Source organism: Pseudorasbora parva, chromosome 13 (assembly GCF_024679245.1).
Source record: "Pseudorasbora parva isolate DD20220531a chromosome 13, ASM2467924v1, whole genome shotgun sequence".
Lineage (NCBI taxonomy): Eukaryota > Metazoa > Chordata > Actinopteri > Cypriniformes > Gobionidae > Pseudorasbora > Pseudorasbora parva.
In genome coordinates, this window is record NC_090184.1 from 8,539,780 (window position 1) to 8,560,859 (window position 21,080).

Below are 21,080 nucleotides of genomic sequence, written 5' to 3' on the forward strand. Positions count from 1 at the left end.
TGAGAGATATACACCCAGGAATGTGAATTTTAGCAGGCAACCTTGCCAAAATAACATCACCCCCCAAATGCCTTTTTTTTCCCAGAGAACCCTACTGAAAAGCTATTGGGCTTTTTTGGGCTAGTAGTGGGCAGGTTTTGTTGTAAAAACTTGGCAACCCTGTCTGCACACACATTGGAATAAACGTTAGAAGTAAAAGATGTGTAAACGATCTTTGCCAGTGTTGTACTTAACCAACACAATCATTTCTGAGAGAAATAGTGAAGCATATACAAACAAGTTCTCCATTTAGGATTAGAATGAATTCAACCCTAGCACTCTTTGATGACGTGGAGGATTACGTTACAGTTTATCATCGTCTAAAGCTCACCCTAACAATTTCATTGGTCCAAACAGTTTCTGTTTGGGCATATTGACTCCTCTATGGATGAAGTCCAGACCGAACTGCCAGAGCTCAAATGTTGTGGACGGGGCTGAATTTAGCTGGCATCCAGACTAATTCAATCATTAAAAATAAACTAATTTGAGTTTGACAAACATAACTGCTAAATTCAGTAATACAACATAGTTAAAAACATAATGAATAATTTCTGAACATTGACCCTACGTCATTATTCACCCTTTTCTCAAGTATAGAATATAATAGCAGTTAACATGGGATCATTTTAACACACTGACAATGCGCCCCATCTGCACAAATGGGGTTTAAACCATTGCCCCCTCTGTCTGCTGGTTAGATCAGTATTAAATAATCCTCAACTGTTTAATAACAGATACAAGATTAAAATATAATTTGTCTTATTTTAAATAAAACAGATGAAAAATATATTTAACTTTGGTTAAAAAAAAAAAAAAAAAAAATCCAGTTTTTTTTTTTCATTGGGACAATTTCTCCAAATAACATTCAACTGGTAAATACAGAGTTTCATCATCCTTAAAAGGTGTCATCTGTAAAAATATCTAAAAAATGACCTAGATGCATCAAAAGAATGAGAAGAAATAAGGGCGATGATGTCATTTAAAAAAAATGTCAAGTTATAGTGCTGCAGAGATATCAACCCTAATTAGCAGTAGCATTACTAGCCCCAGCCCGACAGGCAATACCAGTCTCGGCCATGGGAGGCGGTATGCGGGCAACATAACCACCAGCCAACCTGGCATACTTGAACCTGATGTCAATTGTGTGGAAAGTACAGCCCACTACTTCATTTCAATTTAGGGAAGAGAGTGGACGGATGGCCGAAGCCCTTGGCCCCTTAAATGTATCTGATATGATAAAAATAGCTGTTTTTACCTGACCGGAAAAAGTGGAATTACTGTGTCCCGTCCCGTCATAATAAAAGTCCCGGTACTCGCGAGCCGTTTAGAATAGCCGCCCTCCAGTGGACGAAAAGTTGCATAGTGCACCTTAAGTGTGGAATTTATTTTATTTTATACCCAGGTATTACCCAAGACTTTGGTTGTGCCCTTACATTCGTTCTTTTCTGTAGTATTTACACCACAGAATTATTTTTAGCAGTGTGGAATCACAAACAGAGACAATAAAAAAAAGATCATTACCTGTTAGAGACCACAGGAACATCCACTGAACACATAGTATTAGATGTTTCATCTTGTGGTCGCCCAATGCTGCAAGTGTTGCCGTTTGTGCGGCCATATGTTGTAGATTGTACACTAATCACACCAGAGTCTGAATATAAGAAAAACATAACCTGTTGAAGCTACAACAGAAGCAGAACATAGAATAAATAACTTAGCTGACTGTAACGCTACAAAACCTTACCACAACTGAGACGCTGGACAAACCCATCACACGTAACTGCCATCTCTAAAGAATTAAACAAAATTTTTTTAAAAAAATGTCAAGAGCCCCTTTTAAGGCATTATTTGTCATTTTTAACAGCGGTTGACACATATACAGACAGAGAAAAAAAACTAAACACCACACCCACTGTAAAACTGTACTTCACAATTAAGCCATACAATCCTTGCTTAACTGTGGTGATTGTTGATGTGGTTCATGGTTAAATGAAATACCTGCAGATATCAGCAATCTGGAGTTTTGAAGCACCACTGTAGACAACAACAAAAGATAAACTATTAAAATGCTTACGCTAATCTTAAAGACAATTATGCTATAATCTGCCATAAATTAAACCCAGAACAGCTGCTGTAACATCTAAAAATACAGTTATATATTAGCCAACTGTGCATATGAGTTTTAAACTTAGTCATATGAAAGGAGCTTACAAGTAAGCAGAAGGACATTGAGAGAACTCATGGTTCTGCTATTACTGGTAAAGGCCAGTGTAGCCCAAATGGTTGATTCATATTTATGTCCTGTGTCTGATTGCACAGCCACAATCACCCACTCATCAGGACCTGCCCACTCGTTAACAATCACCAGAATACTGACTCGCTACACCTGCACATGATCAGAGACTCACTATATATGCACTCAGTCACCATTCATGCCTGGTCTCGTGTCAGTAGTCTATGTGCTGAATCTACAGGCACCTTACTAAGCTCTACATACTGATGGGCAGACCGAGGCTTCGTGAAGCACTGAAACAGTTGAAGCAAATGTGCCGAAGCTTCGAAACAACACCCGACACCCGTCTCCATGACGCCATCTAGTGGACACTTGCGTGTATTTATCTGAAATAACCTTGACAGTGATCTACTACTAAACAAAACAACAAAAAACATGTTTTTAACATCTGTCTGACAACTACTTGGCTTTGTAACCTGTAGCCTCCTCATTGTAAATAACTTTAGTCTTTTGTTTTTGTCATGAAAAATTAAGATTATTAAAAGAAATAAAATGTGTAATTTGTTATTTGTTACATAACATTTTTATTCAGAAATATGAATTGCTCTGCTGGTGAAGGATTTAGTCAACATATATATATATATATATATATATATATGAAAATTAAGTTAATGGATCATGCATTCTGGGCCAATACAATACACAATACACACTTCTGGGAAGAGACGAACCTGATGGAACATCCCTTTAATGTCACTGCTTTTTGCCACTGGATGTTCATGAAAGCACAGGAATACACCTAACAAGGATGGACCTAAGGCTGGTCCTGGCAGTAGGTAGTTATTGATGTTATGGCCTTTAAAGTCAAATGAACAGTTAAAAACCACGACGGCCATGGGTTTGGAGGGGCTTGCCCACCGGCATGCTGTCCTTGGGTCTTACAACACCCAACGTCTCCTCACCTTCCTAGAGGAGCTAAAAGACTTCCTCCTGGACTGCCAATAAGACCATCCTGGGCCCGCACATCATATTTAAGTGATCATTTGGGACAATGTACGCTTCCACAGAACAAACCAAATCAGAGTGGTTCACCACCAACAGCAACCACTTTTTAAACGTCTGTCTGCCACCCTACTTCCCTTTAACTGAACCCTATAGAGGAGTTCTTCTCATTGTTGAGATGGAAGGTTTATGACAGACAACCATACACTAGAGAGAACCTCCTAAGGGCAATGGAGCTGGCCTGTGTTGACATCCTAGTGGAGGCCTTCCAAGGATGGATTCGCCATTCCAGGGGTTTTTTTCCCACGGTGCCTGGCAAGAGACAATACAGCCTGTGACGTGGATGAGGTGATGTGGCCCGATGCAGCTCAGCGACATGATGCCGCACAGTGATTGTGGTGTGAATAAAGTAAACAAAAAAACTTCACATCCTGATCATGTTTTCAAGAGTACTGTTGTGTGCAATAGATTCTATTTTTGCATTAAGATGTGTTACAGCAGTGTACATACAGAATTTACTATAGATTTATACTCTTCATATGAAACTCACAAATCTAAATGCCTAATCCTCTGCAGAGATCCAGGAAGATCCATTACTGTAAAGTTTCTAAAAAATATACATGGGCAGTTATAAAACAAAGAACCTTCTCACAAATTGAGCATTGTGTTTTCAATTGTTTTGCTGTAGTGTGTAATGATGTGTATAGTGTTTACATTTTTGAAAGCTTCGAGCTGCTCTTTCGGTGTGAAAGTTTGAGTTTTGAAGTGAGAAAGTGTGGTTGTGTTTATGTAGCTTACTAGCTTTAGAAAAGGATGTTGTGTTTAGACATTGGGGAACATAGAGGTACTGTTTAGCATTTGAGAAAAACAGTACATTTCACGTTCTTTGGTGTAGAATTCATGACTTTACAAACATTTGACATAATAAATATCATTCAGTGTATATTTAACTGTTCAGCAGCTTTTCCACATAGTCTAATGCTCTTTTCATATAATGTTCTCTAATCCAACCTGTTACATTTGTGAATTAAGGTAATGAAATTAACATTTAACTTCTACTCAGCCAACAGAAAGAAGGAAGAGGCTCACAAAATGATTGGGAGGACCTGCACCAGCACTGACAGAAAAAGAGAAGATGGAGAAACAATATTAAAATCCAACAGGGGAAAAAAAGAACTGTTGATTTTATATTTAGCAAATAAAAATGACCAAATAAATCAAAATGAAGTAAGTTTTTGCTTAACACAAGCAGAATTGTCTGCTAATGGGGTGAGAAAAATAATCTTATTTCTGTTTGGGATGGAAACAAGAAACAAGATTTCAATCAGAGACAAGATTATTATTCTTACCTCATTGGAAGATAATTTTGCTTGTTTTAAGCAAAAACTCAATTCATTTTGAGTTGATTTTCAACAAAACATGAAGAAAAATATCATGTAATTTTACTTATCTAGTAAATGCATCTTGATTTAAGTTTTTTTTTTTTTGATATTTAGACAAAAATCAAGACAAAATAACTAAGTAGAAGGAAGTTTTTTGCAGTGCACAAATATTCAGAAAGTACGGAGCTCCACACATGACATGCAAGAAAAAAAAGATAAATCGTGCGCACGATTTACTATTTCGTTCCCTCGATTTAGAAATCCTGCATGATTTAGCCTACTAGTTTTTTACTGCATGTCATGTGCGGAACTCTGCAAAAAAAATCTCATGTGAGAGTGAGGCGAACTTTCCTGACCTCTGCATACAACGGCCTTGCTAATATGCTCTGCATCCCTGATATTATATTAAAAAATCATTAAAACTAGCACGGCTCAAATAAATATGCAAAAGAAACTCTGGGTTTACCGAAGAAAACCTGCTCCAGACCAGCTTAGGTTCACAGAGTAAGTTACCCCATTAACTGACTGAGTATAAGTTACCTCCCTTTCAGAAACGGGCTTGACTTACCCTGCTTTCTTGGGTTTAACATTAAAAAAACTCAGAGCTGCCTTATTAACCTCCTTTCTGAAACGGGCCCCAGATCGCTAGCCATCATCAATAACAATGTGGAAGAAGATAGCAAGATATTGTGGAAGAACACAGTCGCTGCATAAGCTTCCTTCAGATCATAATATTAGGAATGTGTGATACTTAATTTATTTTTAATAAAGTTCCAGCTCACGTGGGGAAGACCGTATATGTGTGTTCGCTTCATTTCACTGCGGAATTGTTTGTAAACAAGTCTCAGGTGGATTTGCAGACACAATGTTGTGCCTTCTATACTGGATCCGACAGGAATGGTGCAACAAACTTATGTGTGTAAAACGTCTTTTTTACATGAAGTAACAGTAGTCCGGGGGCTGTGTGTTTTCCAAAACGTACGACCATCGGCAGAAATTCTTTCTTGATCTGGTTGCGTATGTGTGTGTGTTTGTGTGCGCCGCACGGTTCGCGCTTATATCGACTGATCCTGGGGGCCATGCAATACAGAAATAATCTTCCAATCAATCGCGGGTGGATGAGAAATAGATCATTGTGTTTGCTTGATAAAGACGTTTACGAGCCCTGTGGTCGAGAGAATCTTTGCAGTTGCCGCTTTCAAAATAATCTCTCCCTCATGTAAACTGACAGGGCCTGTGTTGCCAACTCTCGCGAGACAAATAAGCAACCACAGCTTCCAAAACAAGCCCAATATTATGATATTATTTATTATCATCAATATAATTTATGATCAATAATTTATCAATAAATGAGCCTGCAACATTAAATTGAAACCTCGGAGTTTGAAAAGCAAAAACAGATGTGATTTGTGATTTTACAAAATTCTTCGAATTGCAATAAAGGCTGTGAACAGAAGAGGTTTGGAGATGGAAAAAGAGAAAAAATGACGTGAAGGATTATGGTAACTCCAGTCGGAGTAAGTGCACATATTAGGAGCAGTGGTGAACATGCACACTGCAAACCGTGAAAACGATAAGCCCTGCATCTCAATGTGCAAATCTGCCCTAAATAGTATTTAAAATTACTAATGCCACATAGCTACTATTTAGGATTAATAATATGCACTTTTTTTACAGTCTATGATTGGGAGTTGGGACACATGAAAGCACTAAGGGAGCGCTGAAATATAGCAACATATTTATAATAAAATACATTTGAACCATACCTACTGTTGTTATTATTAGTAGCCTACTTGTTTTTTTATTTTTTATAATAGCCTGTGATAATCGGCAGAAATCCTGCAGCCCTCTCAACTAATTTTACTTTTTCTTGGTGACTTCAACATCCATCTTGATAAACACCTAGCCACAGACTTCACCACTCTAATGACCTCATTTGACCTCAAGTTAGTATCTACTACGGCTACTCACAAATCTGGTAACCAATTAGACCTCGTCTACACACGCTACTGCTCCACGGACAACACTTTAGTTACTCCATTGCACACCTCAGACCACTTTCTCATCACTTTTAACCTCGTACTGACTCTGAACATAACACACACTCCTCTGCAGATTACCTTTCGGCGTAATCTACGCTCTGCTCTCCCTCTCGCCTATCCACTATGGTTTCATCTTCACTCCCTCCACCTGCTCAGTTCTCAGCAATGGACACTAACAGTGCTACTGACAATTTTTGCTCCACTCTAACATCTTGCTTAGACAGTTTTTGCCCCCTTTCATCCAGACCAGCCCGCCCCACCCCATCTGCCTCCTGGCTGTCTGATGTTCTCCGTGAACATTGCTCAGGACTCAGGGCGGCAGAGAGGAAATGGCGGAAATTTAAAAGCTATACTTACCTTACCTTGTATCAGTCTCTTCTCTCTTCTTTCTCTACAAATGTCTCCACTGCTAAAACAACATACTACCACAACAAAATCAACAATTGCTCTGACTCTCGCACTCTCTTCAAAACATTCTCCTCTGTTCTTTGTCCTCCTCCTCCCCCTCCTTCATCAACTCTTACAGCTGATGACATTGCATAATTTTTCACAAACAAAACCTCCCTCATCAGCAGCCAGTTCTCCTCACCACAAACTGACACACACATCTCAACAACTAACACAAACACGCTTCCATCCTTCTCTCTTTTCTCTGAGCCAGATATTTCTAAACTCATCCTTTCCAATCAACCTACTACCTGTCCGCTTGATCCTATACCCACTTACCTCCTTCAGGCCATTTCTTCTTCAATCACTCCTGCACTCACTCACATTGTCAACACTTCTCTTCACACGGGAACCTTTCCCACAGCATTTAAGCAGGCTCGGCTTACCCCACTGTTTAAGAAACCCTCTCTGAATCCAGCACTTTTAGAAAACTACAGACCGGTATCCCTTCTGCCTTTCATTGCAAAGGCACTTGAGCGAGTTGTGTTCAATCAACTCTCTATGTTTCTTGAACAGAACAACCTCCTAGACAACAACCAATCTGGCTTCAAAAGCAGCCACTGAGACTGCCTTGCTCTCAGTAACTGAGGCACTGAGACTGGCAAAACAGCTTCCAAATCCTCAGTGCTCATCCTGCTGGAGCTGTCTGCTGCTTTTGACACAGTTAACCACCAGATCCTCCTGTCAACTCTTAAGAAGACGGGGATCTCAGGAACTGCTCTCCAGTGATTCAGGTCGTACCTCTCAGTTAGGTCCTACAGGGTGTCTTGGAGATGTGAAGTGTTTAAGTCACATCATATAGCTACTGGGGTTCCCCAGGGCTCAGTGCTTGGACCACTTCTCTTCTCCATCTACATGTCATCATTAGGCTCTGTCATTCAGAAACACGGCTTCTCCTATCACTGCTATGCTGATGACACTCACCTCTACTTCTCATTTCAACCAGATGATCCTACATTTGGTGTTCATATCGCTTCCTACCTAACAGACATTTCTGGCTGGATGAAGGAGCACTCAATCTTGCAAAGACAGAATTACTTGTTGTCTTAACCAACCCAGCACTTCATCAAAATGACTCCATTCAGCTTGGTTCATCAACCACAACTCCTTTCAGGACAGCCAGGAACCTTGGAGTTGTGATTGATGACCAGTTAAATTCCACTGACCACATTACTGCAACAGCCCAGTCCTGTAGATTTGCCTTATACAACATTATAAAGATTAGACCCTTCCTATCAGAACAGGCCGCACAACTCCTGTTCCAAGCTCTTGTCCTCTCCAGACTGGACTATTGTAATGCTCTTCTATCTGGCCTTCCAGCATGCACTATCAAACCCTTGCAACTGATCCAGAATGCAGCAGTGAGAGTGGTCTTTAACAAGCCAAAGAGAGTGCATGTCACGCCTCTCTTCATCAAACTGCACTGGCTGCCAATGGCTGCTCTCATCAAATTCAAGGCACTGGTGCTCGCCTACAAAGCACTGGCTCTGCACAAATATACCTAGACTCGCTTGTTCAGACTTACACACCCTCCGGAAGATTGTGTTCTGCAAGTGAACGACGCCTCGTGGTTCCATCACAAAGAGGCATAAAATCACTCTCACTGACCTTTTCCTGGACCGTTCCCACCTGGTGGAATGACTTGCCGATGTCAATTCGAGCAGCTGAGTCTGTAGCCATTTTCAAAAAGCATCTTAAGACACATCTTTTCCAACTGCAACTGACTAGCACTTAACTATCCAATAAAAATTGTGTTTGTTTGTTTGTTGGGGGGGATTGCGTACTATGCTCGATTAGCTGAGACTTCTTACAGCACTTGTTGCCCTTATATGTTTTTGTTGCTTCTATTGCTCTCCCCTTTTTTGTATGTCACTTTGGATAAAAGCATCTGCTAAATGATATGTAAATGTCAATGTGAATGTGAATAATAAATACATTACAAAAATATTTTTTTAAATAAATTGGGTGCCTCTCCTCCCTGTTTCCTCTCCATCTCTGTACATTTCTGCTGCATTGTTTGTAAAAAATGTATTTGTCTATTTAGGTCTACGAATTGTCATTACGTGCATTTATAACGTCACATCACATGGCTGCACATTGAACGCGATTTTTTTTTTCAGTGAGTGCTTCCCAATTAGGGTTGAATTTAAGAAAATAACAACTCTGAAGAGACGCCGCTTTAGTTCGAGGTAAGTTAGTGCTAACAATAATAAAGAAAGACGATCAACACCTTATGTGTTTCCACTGAAATGTAGATATTATATTTCCAAATGTAAGCCCATCTTATGCGGAATGCACACTTCATTCTGTCGTCTGCTCTGGCTCTAACCTCGAGTGTTTTAGCTTGTTTACTTTTTGCAAACCTTGTGAGCGCGCAAACGCTGCGACCTCGCCCCAAATGTTCTTATTGGTTTATTAAGTACAAACAGGAGAGTTATGAAAAATTGAGTGCGAGGGATATGTTCACTTCACACAAAAAGATTTTATAATGAGACGGCTAACTGTAGTAGCGTTTAGTCCACTGTCTATAATAGCCTAAGTTACTTTAGAGATCACTTTTTTTTTTTAACCGACAACCGACAACTTTGATCAGTTAACGTTGATACGGTCAACCATGGGTCAAACGGTCATCGGTTAACATCCCTAAAACAGAGAGAGAAAATGTAATAAGACAATTTCAGAGGTGTAAATTTGAACATGTTTATTTTAATTTCCATAAATTCCATTTGGCTCGATTAATCCTGTAATATATGTATAGTACAGGACTTTTTTTTTTGACATTGCCAACCTGTAAATTCATTTAAGAGCAAGTAATAAACACAAAAAAGGATTGTTTAAAGTTGCATATTGTGCCTTTTTCCTTTACCACTATTTGTTTAATAATTTTAATGGAACTGGAATCAGAACTGGAATCGTTAGGCGGAATCGGAACCGGATCCGGAAAATTTCTCACGATTCCCAACCCTATTCCCAATTCTTATTTGTGCATCCTTGTTTCCTTTTCTAGCTTCCTGTCCTCGCTCCTTAGCTCCGCCCCTTCAGGATGCGATGGAAGGACGTGAGGAAAAGACGCGAGGACGGAGGAATTGAATCAAGTGAAATGATATATCCTCGCTCCCTTTAACGTCACTTCAAAGCGTTAATGATGACTCTGCAATGCTGGATTTAGTCGGGATTCTTGAACATTAGCGATAACTATTTATATTGTGAGCTTCAGCCTCCACAAAATACCACATTTGTCCATATTTTAATTAATATTACCGGTTATTATTAACAACGAATATCAGTTATTAACTGCTTTTTATTTATTGTATAGTATTGGTTTCTATGTGTTTCTCTATTTGTTTCGTTCATTTTCTTGTGTTGATATAATTCTGCAACTGTCAATTGTTGTTATTTGACAAACATTTGTGTCTTGTACATGTTAACATAATAATAATGATGAATAAACTGTGGCATGATATGAAGGGGTAGGAGAATAAATGAGTGCGTCACGTTTAGTCGATAAAACACTTCCGCAAAGGATACTCCAGTGTATCCTGGCTCATGGCTGCGTCCGAAACCTGCAAAATGCTGCCTTCAGAGGACACATTTCAAGGCAGGAAGGCATCGAGCCAAGTCCGAATCTAATGTTTGCTTCACTTCCTGTCTCCTGAGATACCTTAATCTGATCGATTTTTGAAGGCAGCACAAGTGTCCTTCGCTGCCTTTGATATCCCACAATCCTGTGACAGTTGAGCTGGGGAAAAAAGATGGCGTCCAGAAGTTGTGTTTGCGGGTCAGTTTGTGTGTAAATCTACGTTTTTTTACCAACATATTCCAGTTCTGATATCCTTTCTAGCGAGAAATCACTACTGTAGTAATTAAATATGTGTTTAGTTATCACCAGAGCTCTCTCTATTTAGCTGTAGATCATTAAACTGTTACACTGCCTTAGAAGTCTGTCCGAAATTAGTTTCGTGAGGTGCCTTCATGCACAAAACGCTTCCTGCAGAGTCTGATTGTCTGATGAGGCAGCGAGGCAATGAGTCAGCTGCCTAGGTTTTCGGACGCAGCCCATCGCTCCTCAGGAAGCCTCCTCACTCCTCCATCCTCGCCTCCTCGTGGTGCACTTATAGAACTGATATCTCCTACAAGATGGCTGAGCTCCATTGGTTTCCGGGTCATAGGATGGAGGACGAAGGAGCGAGGAAACGAGGAGGGATATTGAGAAGCACCCAATGAGGGGAAGAAGGAGGCGGAATGTATGAGGATGAATTACTACAGCACTTGTATCATTGCATTGAATAGCCATTAGCTGTGAGAAGACAATGTCAGGCAATGTATTGGACAAAGTAGCGACCATAAATGTAAAGAAACGAAGTTGCTTGTCATATTTTCCTAACAAGCAACCACATTTTTTAAAATAAGCCTAAAAAACCGCACCCGCGACTCTTTTAACGCGACTTGTCAAAACTCGTGTTATACGCAGACTTGGCAACTATGGACAGGGCATAGATATGACAGTAGAGCTGAAGCTCATTAAATATGCAAATCTTATCCAATCCTTGCCGTGGGCGTTTACTTTCAAGTCTCCAGTGCATCACACCCATCATAACCCAGGAGAGAGCCTCAAAACCAGTGTAGAAAATAGCCTATTACTTATTAGTTATGATGTTTTTGATTGTAAAAACCACACAAATGTCATTAGTAAGCATAACAGTATAAAAAAAGCCAGTTCATGACAACCTTCATTTTTCATGAAAAAACAAAACAAAACCTTATTCACAATGAGGAGGCTACAGGTTTTTTACATAGTTCACTGTCAAGGTTATTTCAGATCAAGTGACCACTAGATTACGTCATGGAGATGGATGTCGTTTCAGCACATTTGCTTCAACTGTTTCACTTCACAAAGCCTCGGTCTGCCCATCACTACTAATTTGACAAAATTTTCATTTTTGGGTGAACTAACCCTTGAAGCAATGGGCTGCGAGTAGTGATGTTAAGTAGGCTTATGACACTGAAGCTTCGATGCGCGTATTGCGCATGTGAGACCATTTCAAGTGAAGCTCCGTATCGGGGTGTTTATTGGTTTCCCAGAGTCACGTGACTGATGACAGATGAAGCCTCACTTTCTGTCCAATCACGTGCGCGTTTCGCTTTGCATCTCAGAAGGTCCGAATTTAAAGGCCATCTTTCAATTTAATTTTATAACTTAATTTATACAGAATATTGTATGAAAATGTAAATTTCAAAAGACATACATAAGAATACATATGTTTTACAACACCCACGGGCAGAAATTAATTAAAAAAAAGTGCCTGTTCTAAGCTACGCTCCAAAAACCCGCCTTTTCCCAGAGAACGCGTCATATGACGCAACGACAGGCAAACATAGGCGCTGCAGCCCTGGCTCTCATTGTGGGTTTACGTAGTCTGAGCGGTGGAAACAGAAAATAGAGATTGTCCTTATCGTAATTATAGTTATAGTAGGTTTGAGTCATCACAATGGGGAATTCTGTTGTCACAATGGTGAATCAATAAAAGATCCTTGTTACAATGACTGTATTTACATGAACAGCATATTCCCGTCCTAGCCGAAAGACTAACTGGTTTCATACACGTACTCCACAGTACATGTGAGCTCATTTACATTATGTCCGTCGGAAATACTAAGAGGTGAGTAGTATAACAGCCGACTAAGCTCGGAATTCCAGATGTTGTGTAGAAATGCACAGAATGTCTATCCCTGTCTGACCGTCACAGGTGTAAGCTATAGCCTACATCCTACAACATTCATTTAAAATCTGGGATCTAAATTAATTATTTTAAGACACATATTGCTGGCATAGATGGTGACAATCTACATGAATGCTTGAAAAACAACAAAGTCGACAACAATATTGCTAAATATGATTTATTAAAGATACTGCAATGTGATAAACATGGAGACAACGTTAGCCACAATTAGCTATACCCTGTGGTCACTCACCAAAGCCCCTTTCACACTGCAAGTCGGACCCGCAATCCCCGGAACATTGCCGGGTCGCCTTCTGTGTGTAAGCAATCACGTCCCGGAATTTATTACCGAATTGAACCCGAGTCGGGGACCTAGTAACATTGTAGGATTCGACCTGGGACGAGCGCTGTGTGAACAAAAGCCAAAACTAATGCCGCAACGTGTACGTATCGCGCGACTCCTAGAGCTTGTTTTTTCAATAATACAACCCTGCAATGCCAGAAGAGCTAGTCGGTGTTTTAAACGCAGAGAGTGTTCGTATACAAAATAAACTAAAATTAAACAAGCAGAAATGTGCACAAACTGGACACAAGTCGAGACCACGGAGCTCCTTACTATCCGCGCTGAAGCTGAGATCGCTCGCCGTTATACGTCACATCAGGATGTCACGTGTCAACTCGACCCGGGACCGTTACGGGTTGTGTGTGAAAGAGCACATATTACGGTATTTCGCTGGCAGTGTGAATGGACCAAATCTAGCGGCCCGGGAACAAATGCCGGGTCGCATTATTCGTGTATTTGCCGGAATCGCAGTGTGACACCTGCCAGACACCTGCCCAATTCTCAACCGATTCTCCTCACACCACAACTCTATCTCTCTCCTCTGTCCATTTACCCTTCCCCTTAACTCTCCCTGACCCCTCTCTCGCCTAGGCGGCTCGTAATTATACGGCAATAGCTCATCGTAAGAGTTGACATTTATCCCAACTCCAACCTCTTCGCTGTCTGACTCCATTACAAAAAGACGATATTTACCGGCAGTTGCGTCACTTCCGATCAGAGCGTTTTTCACAACGGAAGTAATTCTACTCACGATTTCTTTTAAAAAACTGTTTTAATGCACATTTATGATTAATTTCTTCACGCAAGTCGAGTTCCTATACTATTTATCTACACGTTCATTAACAGTGATCTTCAACTTGAAAGATGGGCTTTAAGATCGAGTTGTTGGCTCAGTCAGTCTGGTTGATGTATTTGTGAGGAGAGTGTACTTTAAAAGTTAATCAATACATTACATTTAGATAACCAAAATGTATGTGTCACTATTTATTTCTTTGTCTTAATTTGGTATTAGGGGATAGGGTGTTGGTGTTTGTATTTAGAGTAATGGGGGGGGGGGGAGGTAATGGCCTTTACCTATCTGGGAATATTTTGAGTTTATAGCTTCCATTGTGTGTATGCTTTACAAAATAAATAAATGGGGAAATATTGTTCAAGAGAAGAAATAGACTCAGTCCCAACACTGTAAAACAGCTTTCATGTCTTAATAAAAATATTTCAGAACTTTATCACTTTTCTGTCATTCACTGTACACAAGCATTATCATTGCTAAGTGTCATAAGCGCATTTAATGATCATATGACTGGCTTTATGTGTGTGGAGAGTATGCCTACATTAGATCTTCTTGAATCACATATAGCTCATATATTTTAATGACACACTTTAATTGGTAAGTTAATTTATTTAATGGACAAATTAAACACAAGGCTTTTATTTGTACACATATCATTGAAACGATGGGGTGTGTTGTGATTGCTTTATCGGACAGAGCTTCGATCTTCCACAGGCTTCCCGCTTTATTTTAAATAAGCACCAGATGGCGCTGTTCTCACTCGCGGTGCCTCGAATCTTTTTCCGAAACAGTCAGGAGGCGTTTCTCAATGTCAAGGAAGCATCCTTGACACTGAAGCTGTGTCCCAAAGTGAAGGGTGCACACTTCGAAGGCCATGAACTTCGAAGGCCAGACCAGGCCACGCCTTCAAAGTGCACGAAGTGCACGAAGGGCGAACCGAGGGACAGGGTTGCCAGGTCTGAATAATAAAACCCCTCCAATTGTTATTCAAAAGTATCGGAATCACAGCCAGAATGGGCCAAAATATCCCAAAATGCGGGGCGCGGGCAGTAGAAATATTGCTTAAGTAAAGACAACTTAACCTGTGGACTATAGGCTACAAACACCCCAAAGCAACAGTAGCCTAAATGCAACCTCATTCCAGACTTGGCAACAATGAACCAAAGCGCCGTTAATGGACTAGCAGGTTCTGACAACTGACAGCGTTCGTGAGGAAATTTAAAAAGAGAAATGGAGCATATACTACTACTTTATATATTTATATATATATATATATACATACTTTTTTTGAGCTTACATTTAGCCTATATACGTCCAAGTTTTTTTTTTATGGCATGCCATGCAGCCGTTCGACCGATTCGGCCCCGCAAAGCTGCGGACAGTGGAAATATGCACTCATCCCAGAAGATGATGTCCCGCTCAGGCCTTACCAGAGTCTCTATTGTGCATTATTCCCCATCCCGGTCCAGCTTCTCCCGCTCAGCGCAATGAAATTGTAGAAAAGGGTTTTCTTCTGGTTTGGCTGATAATAAAAAATTGTTGTTTCTAATGTTAAACTTAAGTTATTTTATTGGTCTATAAATAGGCTATAGTTGTAAAAAGCCTACATAGGCTAATAGACCAATTTATTTTTATTTACACATTTTAAATTACATGACAAGAAAATATATGTATAAACATAAATGTGTTTAATGTAGCTACAAATTATAACGTGCATTACAAAAATAAACAATAGCTAGGCTATAGAGAACCACTTCTCTTTATTTTAGCCTACGTTTGAAGTTAACGAAAATGAACAATAGACAGCAGTTCGTTTAATTTACAAATAACTTGCATAAAAAATAATAAGCTAGCCATTTAAATTGTTGTGTCGGCCACGCATTCAGCCTTTGGAGGATCGATGTTTCGTTGACCGTCGTCAGTGAACATTCATTCATTCATTCATTTATATAAAAAAAAAACTTTATTTTAGCAGCTAAGTCAGCAGTTTTCGTTTGTTTGTATTTTTTCTGATAATTCTGAGTGACAGATGTCACATTTGATTTAGCCTATTTTTCTGTGATATTTGTTTTAGTTACGGTGTTGACAGGAGCCTAGGCTATAAGAAAAATAAATGATTGCACGGACAATTCCTATCCCCAGTGTCTCTCTGTAAGGGAAATTTAAAAGATAGATTCTGGAAACAAAATCTAAATTTAGCTGGATCAGTCGGTTCAGGAATAAAATAATGTATAGCGGGTGAGCACCGAGTGAATTTTGCGCGAGCGGATCGTGCGGTGCGGAATAGCGGGAGCAGGACGAAAATACAGCGCCGCAGATTATATTTTAAAGGCTATTTAAAGAAATTTTGTATGGGAAAAAAAGAAACAGCGAAAAGGGTGATAATGGACTGATTCCTCTTCTTGAGATAATGGTTGAGAAATAAATAGCATTTAAAAATTGGGAAATTAAAGTTTATCTTGCTCAGGGCAGGGAACTGGGAACTGTGTGAATGCACTAACGTTGGACGTTTTATTTACTTCTAGCGCTTGCGCTGTTGTGTTCAATAGTACCCAGGCTACACTTGAGTTACCGACCGCTACCGTCTTTAACTGGAATCTGATCGAGTGGCGCGGGAATGCGGACCAGTCAAATCCTGTAGTCACCAGTGTGCTATGAATTCTGGGATAGGGAAGGCTGCAAAGTTATGGGAAGGTCCCATCTGCTGTGCCCTTCCTTTGCCTGAGAACCGAAGGGCGCATTTTGAAGTCGCTCATGAATTGCGGCAGCCTTCGTCGCACCGCTGTGACGCAATCGCACTTCAAATGCGGCCTTCAGAGGTGCAGCTCTCCCTTTGGGACAGCCTACGTAGTGCCGCTGTGACGTAATCGCACTTCAAATGCGGCCTTCAGAGGGTGCAGCTCTCCCTTTGGGACAGCCTACGTAGTGCCGCTGTGACGTAATCGCACTTCAAATGCGGCCTTCAGAGGGTGCAGCTCTCCCTTTGGGACAGCCTACGTAGTGCCGCTGTGACGTAATCGCACTTCAAATGCGGCCTTCAGAGGTGCAGCTCTCCCTTTGGGACAGCCTACGTAGTGCCGCTGTGACGTAATCGCACTTCAAATGCGGCCTTCAGAGGTGCAGCTCTCCCTTTGGGACAGCCTACGTAGTGCCGCTGTGACGTAATCGCACTTCAAATGCGGCCTTCAGAGGGTGCAGCCTTCACATTAGGACAGTCTTCGAAGTGCAGGTATGACGTAATCGCACTTCAAATGCGGCCTTCTAAGTGCGCGCACTTCACTTTGGGACACAGCTTGAGAAACACCTAGGCAGTGGTGTAGTCTAGATTTTTGTAGTGAGTATACTGTGATTTCCCCCCGCCCCCATACGCACCCATCCCAGAGCGACACACAACAGGCACCACCACACTCACTAATGCAAAAAATGCTTTTCTTAGTATTTTTCGTCTTGTTTCTAGTCAAAATATATATATAAAATTCGTACATTAAGAAACATTTACTAGACAAGTAAAAAGTATTGTCTTGTTTTTGGAAAAAAATACACAAAATTAAGAGTTTTTGCTTAAAATAAGATAATAATCTGCCATTGGGGTAAGAAAAATAATGTTGTTTTCTGTTTGAATTAAGACTATTTCTCTCCCCCCTTTGGCAGATTATTTTGCTCATTTTAAGCAAAAACCTGTGGTCCAGGTGACATATTCATATAACATTTAAGGATAAATATTGGTAATCAGACAGTTGGCAGCACCCAGTGACTTCCACAGTAGGAACAAATATAGACTATGAAAGTCAATGCATGCTGCCGACTGTCTGATTACCAACATTTCTCAAAATATTAGTCCCTGCAGATTGGAAAGTGGCTGCAGCGACACCGATATTTAAATCAGGTGCTAAAACAGACATGTCAAACTATAGACCAATTAGTATACTACCCGTTATATCAAAGATCGCAGAGAAGTGGGTAGTCAGGCTGTTGACGGCCCACTTAGAAAAGGTCCAACCTTCATTGCATAGACTACAATTCGGTTTTCGGACCCATCACTCCACGGATAGTGCCCTATGTGTGTTAACAGAAAACATAAAAGGTTTACTTGACAAGAGTCCTTATGTCGGGGCTGTCTTCTTAGATTTAAAGAAAGCCTTTGATTCTGTAAACCACCAGATTTTAATATCTAGGTTGACTCAGTTTAACATCTCTGATCAAGCACTTTTATGGTTTAAATCTTATCTGTCCGACAGGAAACAGTATGTGGTAGTAGATGGTGTCAAATCTCCTTGTTTAGATTCGGGAGTAGGTGTCCCTCAGGGGTCTATCCTTGGGCCGGTTCTGTTCTCTCTTTTTATTAATAACCTACCAAATTCATGTCCAAACGTCTTCTCGCAGATGTACGCAGATGATGTAGTAATTTACACTCAAGCAAAAACTATTCAACAAGCATCTGTTGATCTCACAGCTGCTTTATCTCATGTGCAGAATTGGCTCAAGGACTCATGCCTCATGTTGAACACCAGAAAAACTGTGTGTATGTATTTTTCTAAACGTCATGTGGAAATAACTAGATCAAGTGTCTTTCTGAATGGAATGGAACTTGAACTGGTGTCAGAATTTAAATATCTTGGGGTAGTCCTTGATCGAACATTTTGCTTCAAAAGTCACGTAAAAAAAGTAGCACAAGTTGTTAAATTCAATCTCCAAAATTTTAGACATATTCGAAATAATTTAACCGTGGGTGCGGCTAAAACATATTTTTTTGCAATGATTATTTCTCATTTTGAGTATTGCTTGACTACCTGGTCTCTTGCATGCCCAGCAACACTCCAAACCATAGAAAGTCTCTACAAAAAGGCATTAAAAATATTTGATAAAAAAACAGTATCACATCACCACTGTCATGTTTTGAAAAAACATAGACTATTGGGTTTTCAGAATATGATAAATTTGAAAATGGCCTGTCAGATTTACAAGGTTTTACATTCCCTCGCTCCTCCACCTCTGAAGGATTTTATCAAAACTAAAGATTCTTCACAAAGAACCACACGCGCCTCCACCAGAGGAGACTTGATAATACCCCACAGGTATACCACCTTTGGACAGACAGTCCTGTCTGTCCGAGGTGGGAACATGTGGAATAGTCTTCCTCTAACATTGAGAGAATGCCCTACATATAGTTTGTTCAAAGTCCAATTAAAAAAATGGTTATGGGCAAACCAAAGTTGCACACATTAGTGAGTATGTTGCGTCGTATTTTAACTTTTGTATTTCGTCTTGTGCATATGGATGTATATCTGATGACTAATTAATTTTTTATTTTTATGTAAATATAGTTTATAGGACATTAGATAACGGTTGTTTTTGTGAGCTATGTGACCTTAGCTCGTGGGACTACGGATGGAAATTAGCCCTCGGCTACAATCCGGCATGTTTACATGCATGTACTCCATGTTGTGTTCATTAACATGCACTGTCCCAATCAAATAAATAAATAAATAAATAAATAAATAAAATATCATCTTTTGCATTAAACAGAAGAAGAAACTCACACAGTCTTGGAACAAATTGAGGGTGAGGAAATGATAACACAATTTACATTTTTGGGTGATCTATAGCCTACCTTTAAGAGCTACATTTAGCCTTAAATGTTATATGAAAATGGTACCTGAAACACAGGTTTTATCAGCTGTTATCTACCTAACGTACTGTCCCTCCTGCCTCCACTCTAACCAAGGATGCTTGCTTTTAAATTCCCTAACACACAAATACCCCTACCCCGGAACCTACCCATCACACACAGACACACTAAAACCCCTAGCCCTAAACCTACCCATCACACACACACACACACACACACATTTTATTTTGAGGTGCCAATACGTTATATATGGGAGCTTTACTGTATCTTGAAGATTGTTGTCTTCTGAGTTTCTACACTGGCAGTTTAGTTCAGAATAGGGAACAGTTTTTATGAACAATTGGTAATGTGAAAGCTGTCATGCGGACCTGGGAGCGCACCAGAACCACACAATACCTGGAGGAGGAATATAGTGCGGCCCCTTTAAGAGATGCGCGTCCCCCATTGAAATGCCAGTATTTTGTGTGTGTGCAGAACTGTGGCGCGATTCACACAAACAGTATGAGAAACACGGACTTGGAGCGCTTTTGTTTAGAAAAGTAAACTGCGTATTCGTTTTAGCCGATTGCAATGCATTTAGTTCAATAAAACATGTAATGTAAGCGGTAATGGTGTTAATGATTTACCTCAGATATGAGCGAGAGTGAGCTTCGGTGCATCGCGCTCAGACTGCAGAGATGTGCTCGAGTAAACATCAGGACGCAGCGAATAGTTGATCAAAGTGCAGAAAAGTTGCGGTGATTGGTCAAAATTGCGAGTCGCACTGGATTTTCTGTAACATCCGTGTCATCTGCTACAGCTGAAGTGTCACGCAAAGCTGCTGTAGCTCTAAGGGCAGGCTTCCGAAAACACTCAAAGAGTCTACTTTCGTTTCATATCTTCTTTCACATTAGTTAATTTCAAACTTGCGCCAAAAAAGACCGCCAAGCAACTGATTTTCCTTGGTAGGTGACGTCAGATCAATGTCACAGGCCACGGAAGCCCCAATGGTCCAAAAACGTTAGTGATTCGCAATCGCAACCACAGTCTGTGTGTGTACGCAACACAGACGTGGTGAATTTATGAATGAAAGTTCTGTCACAAAACGATATTGTTACGTATCCTCACGCTTTTTTAAGTGGGTATACGGAAATCCTTGTCCTTTCCTAGTGGGTATACGGCGTATACCTGCGTATCACGTAGACTACACCACTGCACCTAGGGTAAAGCCTCACTGCTTCATGAGGCTTAATTTCCCCATCCCTAGCTGCGAGGTCTCAGTGGATCAGGAAGCCTCATTTTGTCACCACTAACCACATTTTGGTAAGCCGCCTGTAGTTTCAGCACGTAAGGAGACGAGACATGAATGGTGACTGGGTGCAGTGAGTCTCTGATCAGGTGCAACCGTGCAGGTGTAGCGAGTCAGTATTCTGGTGATTGTTAACGAGTGGGCCTGTCCTGATGAGTGGGTGAT

General features: G+C 40.4%; 1 protein-coding gene across 3 annotated transcripts in view; it reads right to left on the reverse strand.

Annotated features, from left to right (window-relative positions):
• The window catches only part of LOC137038052 (rhamnose-binding lectin-like), a 41,992-nt gene extending 21,591 nt beyond the window's left edge, over positions 1-20,401 (reverse strand). The window contains exons 1-4 of one of the 3 annotated variants that reach the window (XM_067412489.1): positions 2,251-2,302; positions 2,038-2,073; positions 1,784-1,828; positions 1,561-1,690 (exon numbers count right to left, since the gene is read on the reverse strand). In XM_067412489.1, coding sequence (XP_067268590.1) covers positions 1,561-1,690; positions 1,784-1,828; positions 2,038-2,073; positions 2,251-2,281 — 242 coding nt within the window. In that variant the 5' untranslated portion in view covers positions 2,282-2,302. Of the gene's footprint in view, positions 1-1,560; positions 1,691-1,783; positions 1,829-2,037; positions 2,074-2,250; positions 2,303-20,253 lie in introns of those variants that run through there. The other 2 variants (XM_067412490.1, XM_067412491.1) reach the window with 2 other exon arrangements.
• Between the last annotated feature and the right edge of the window lie 679 nt (positions 20,402-21,080).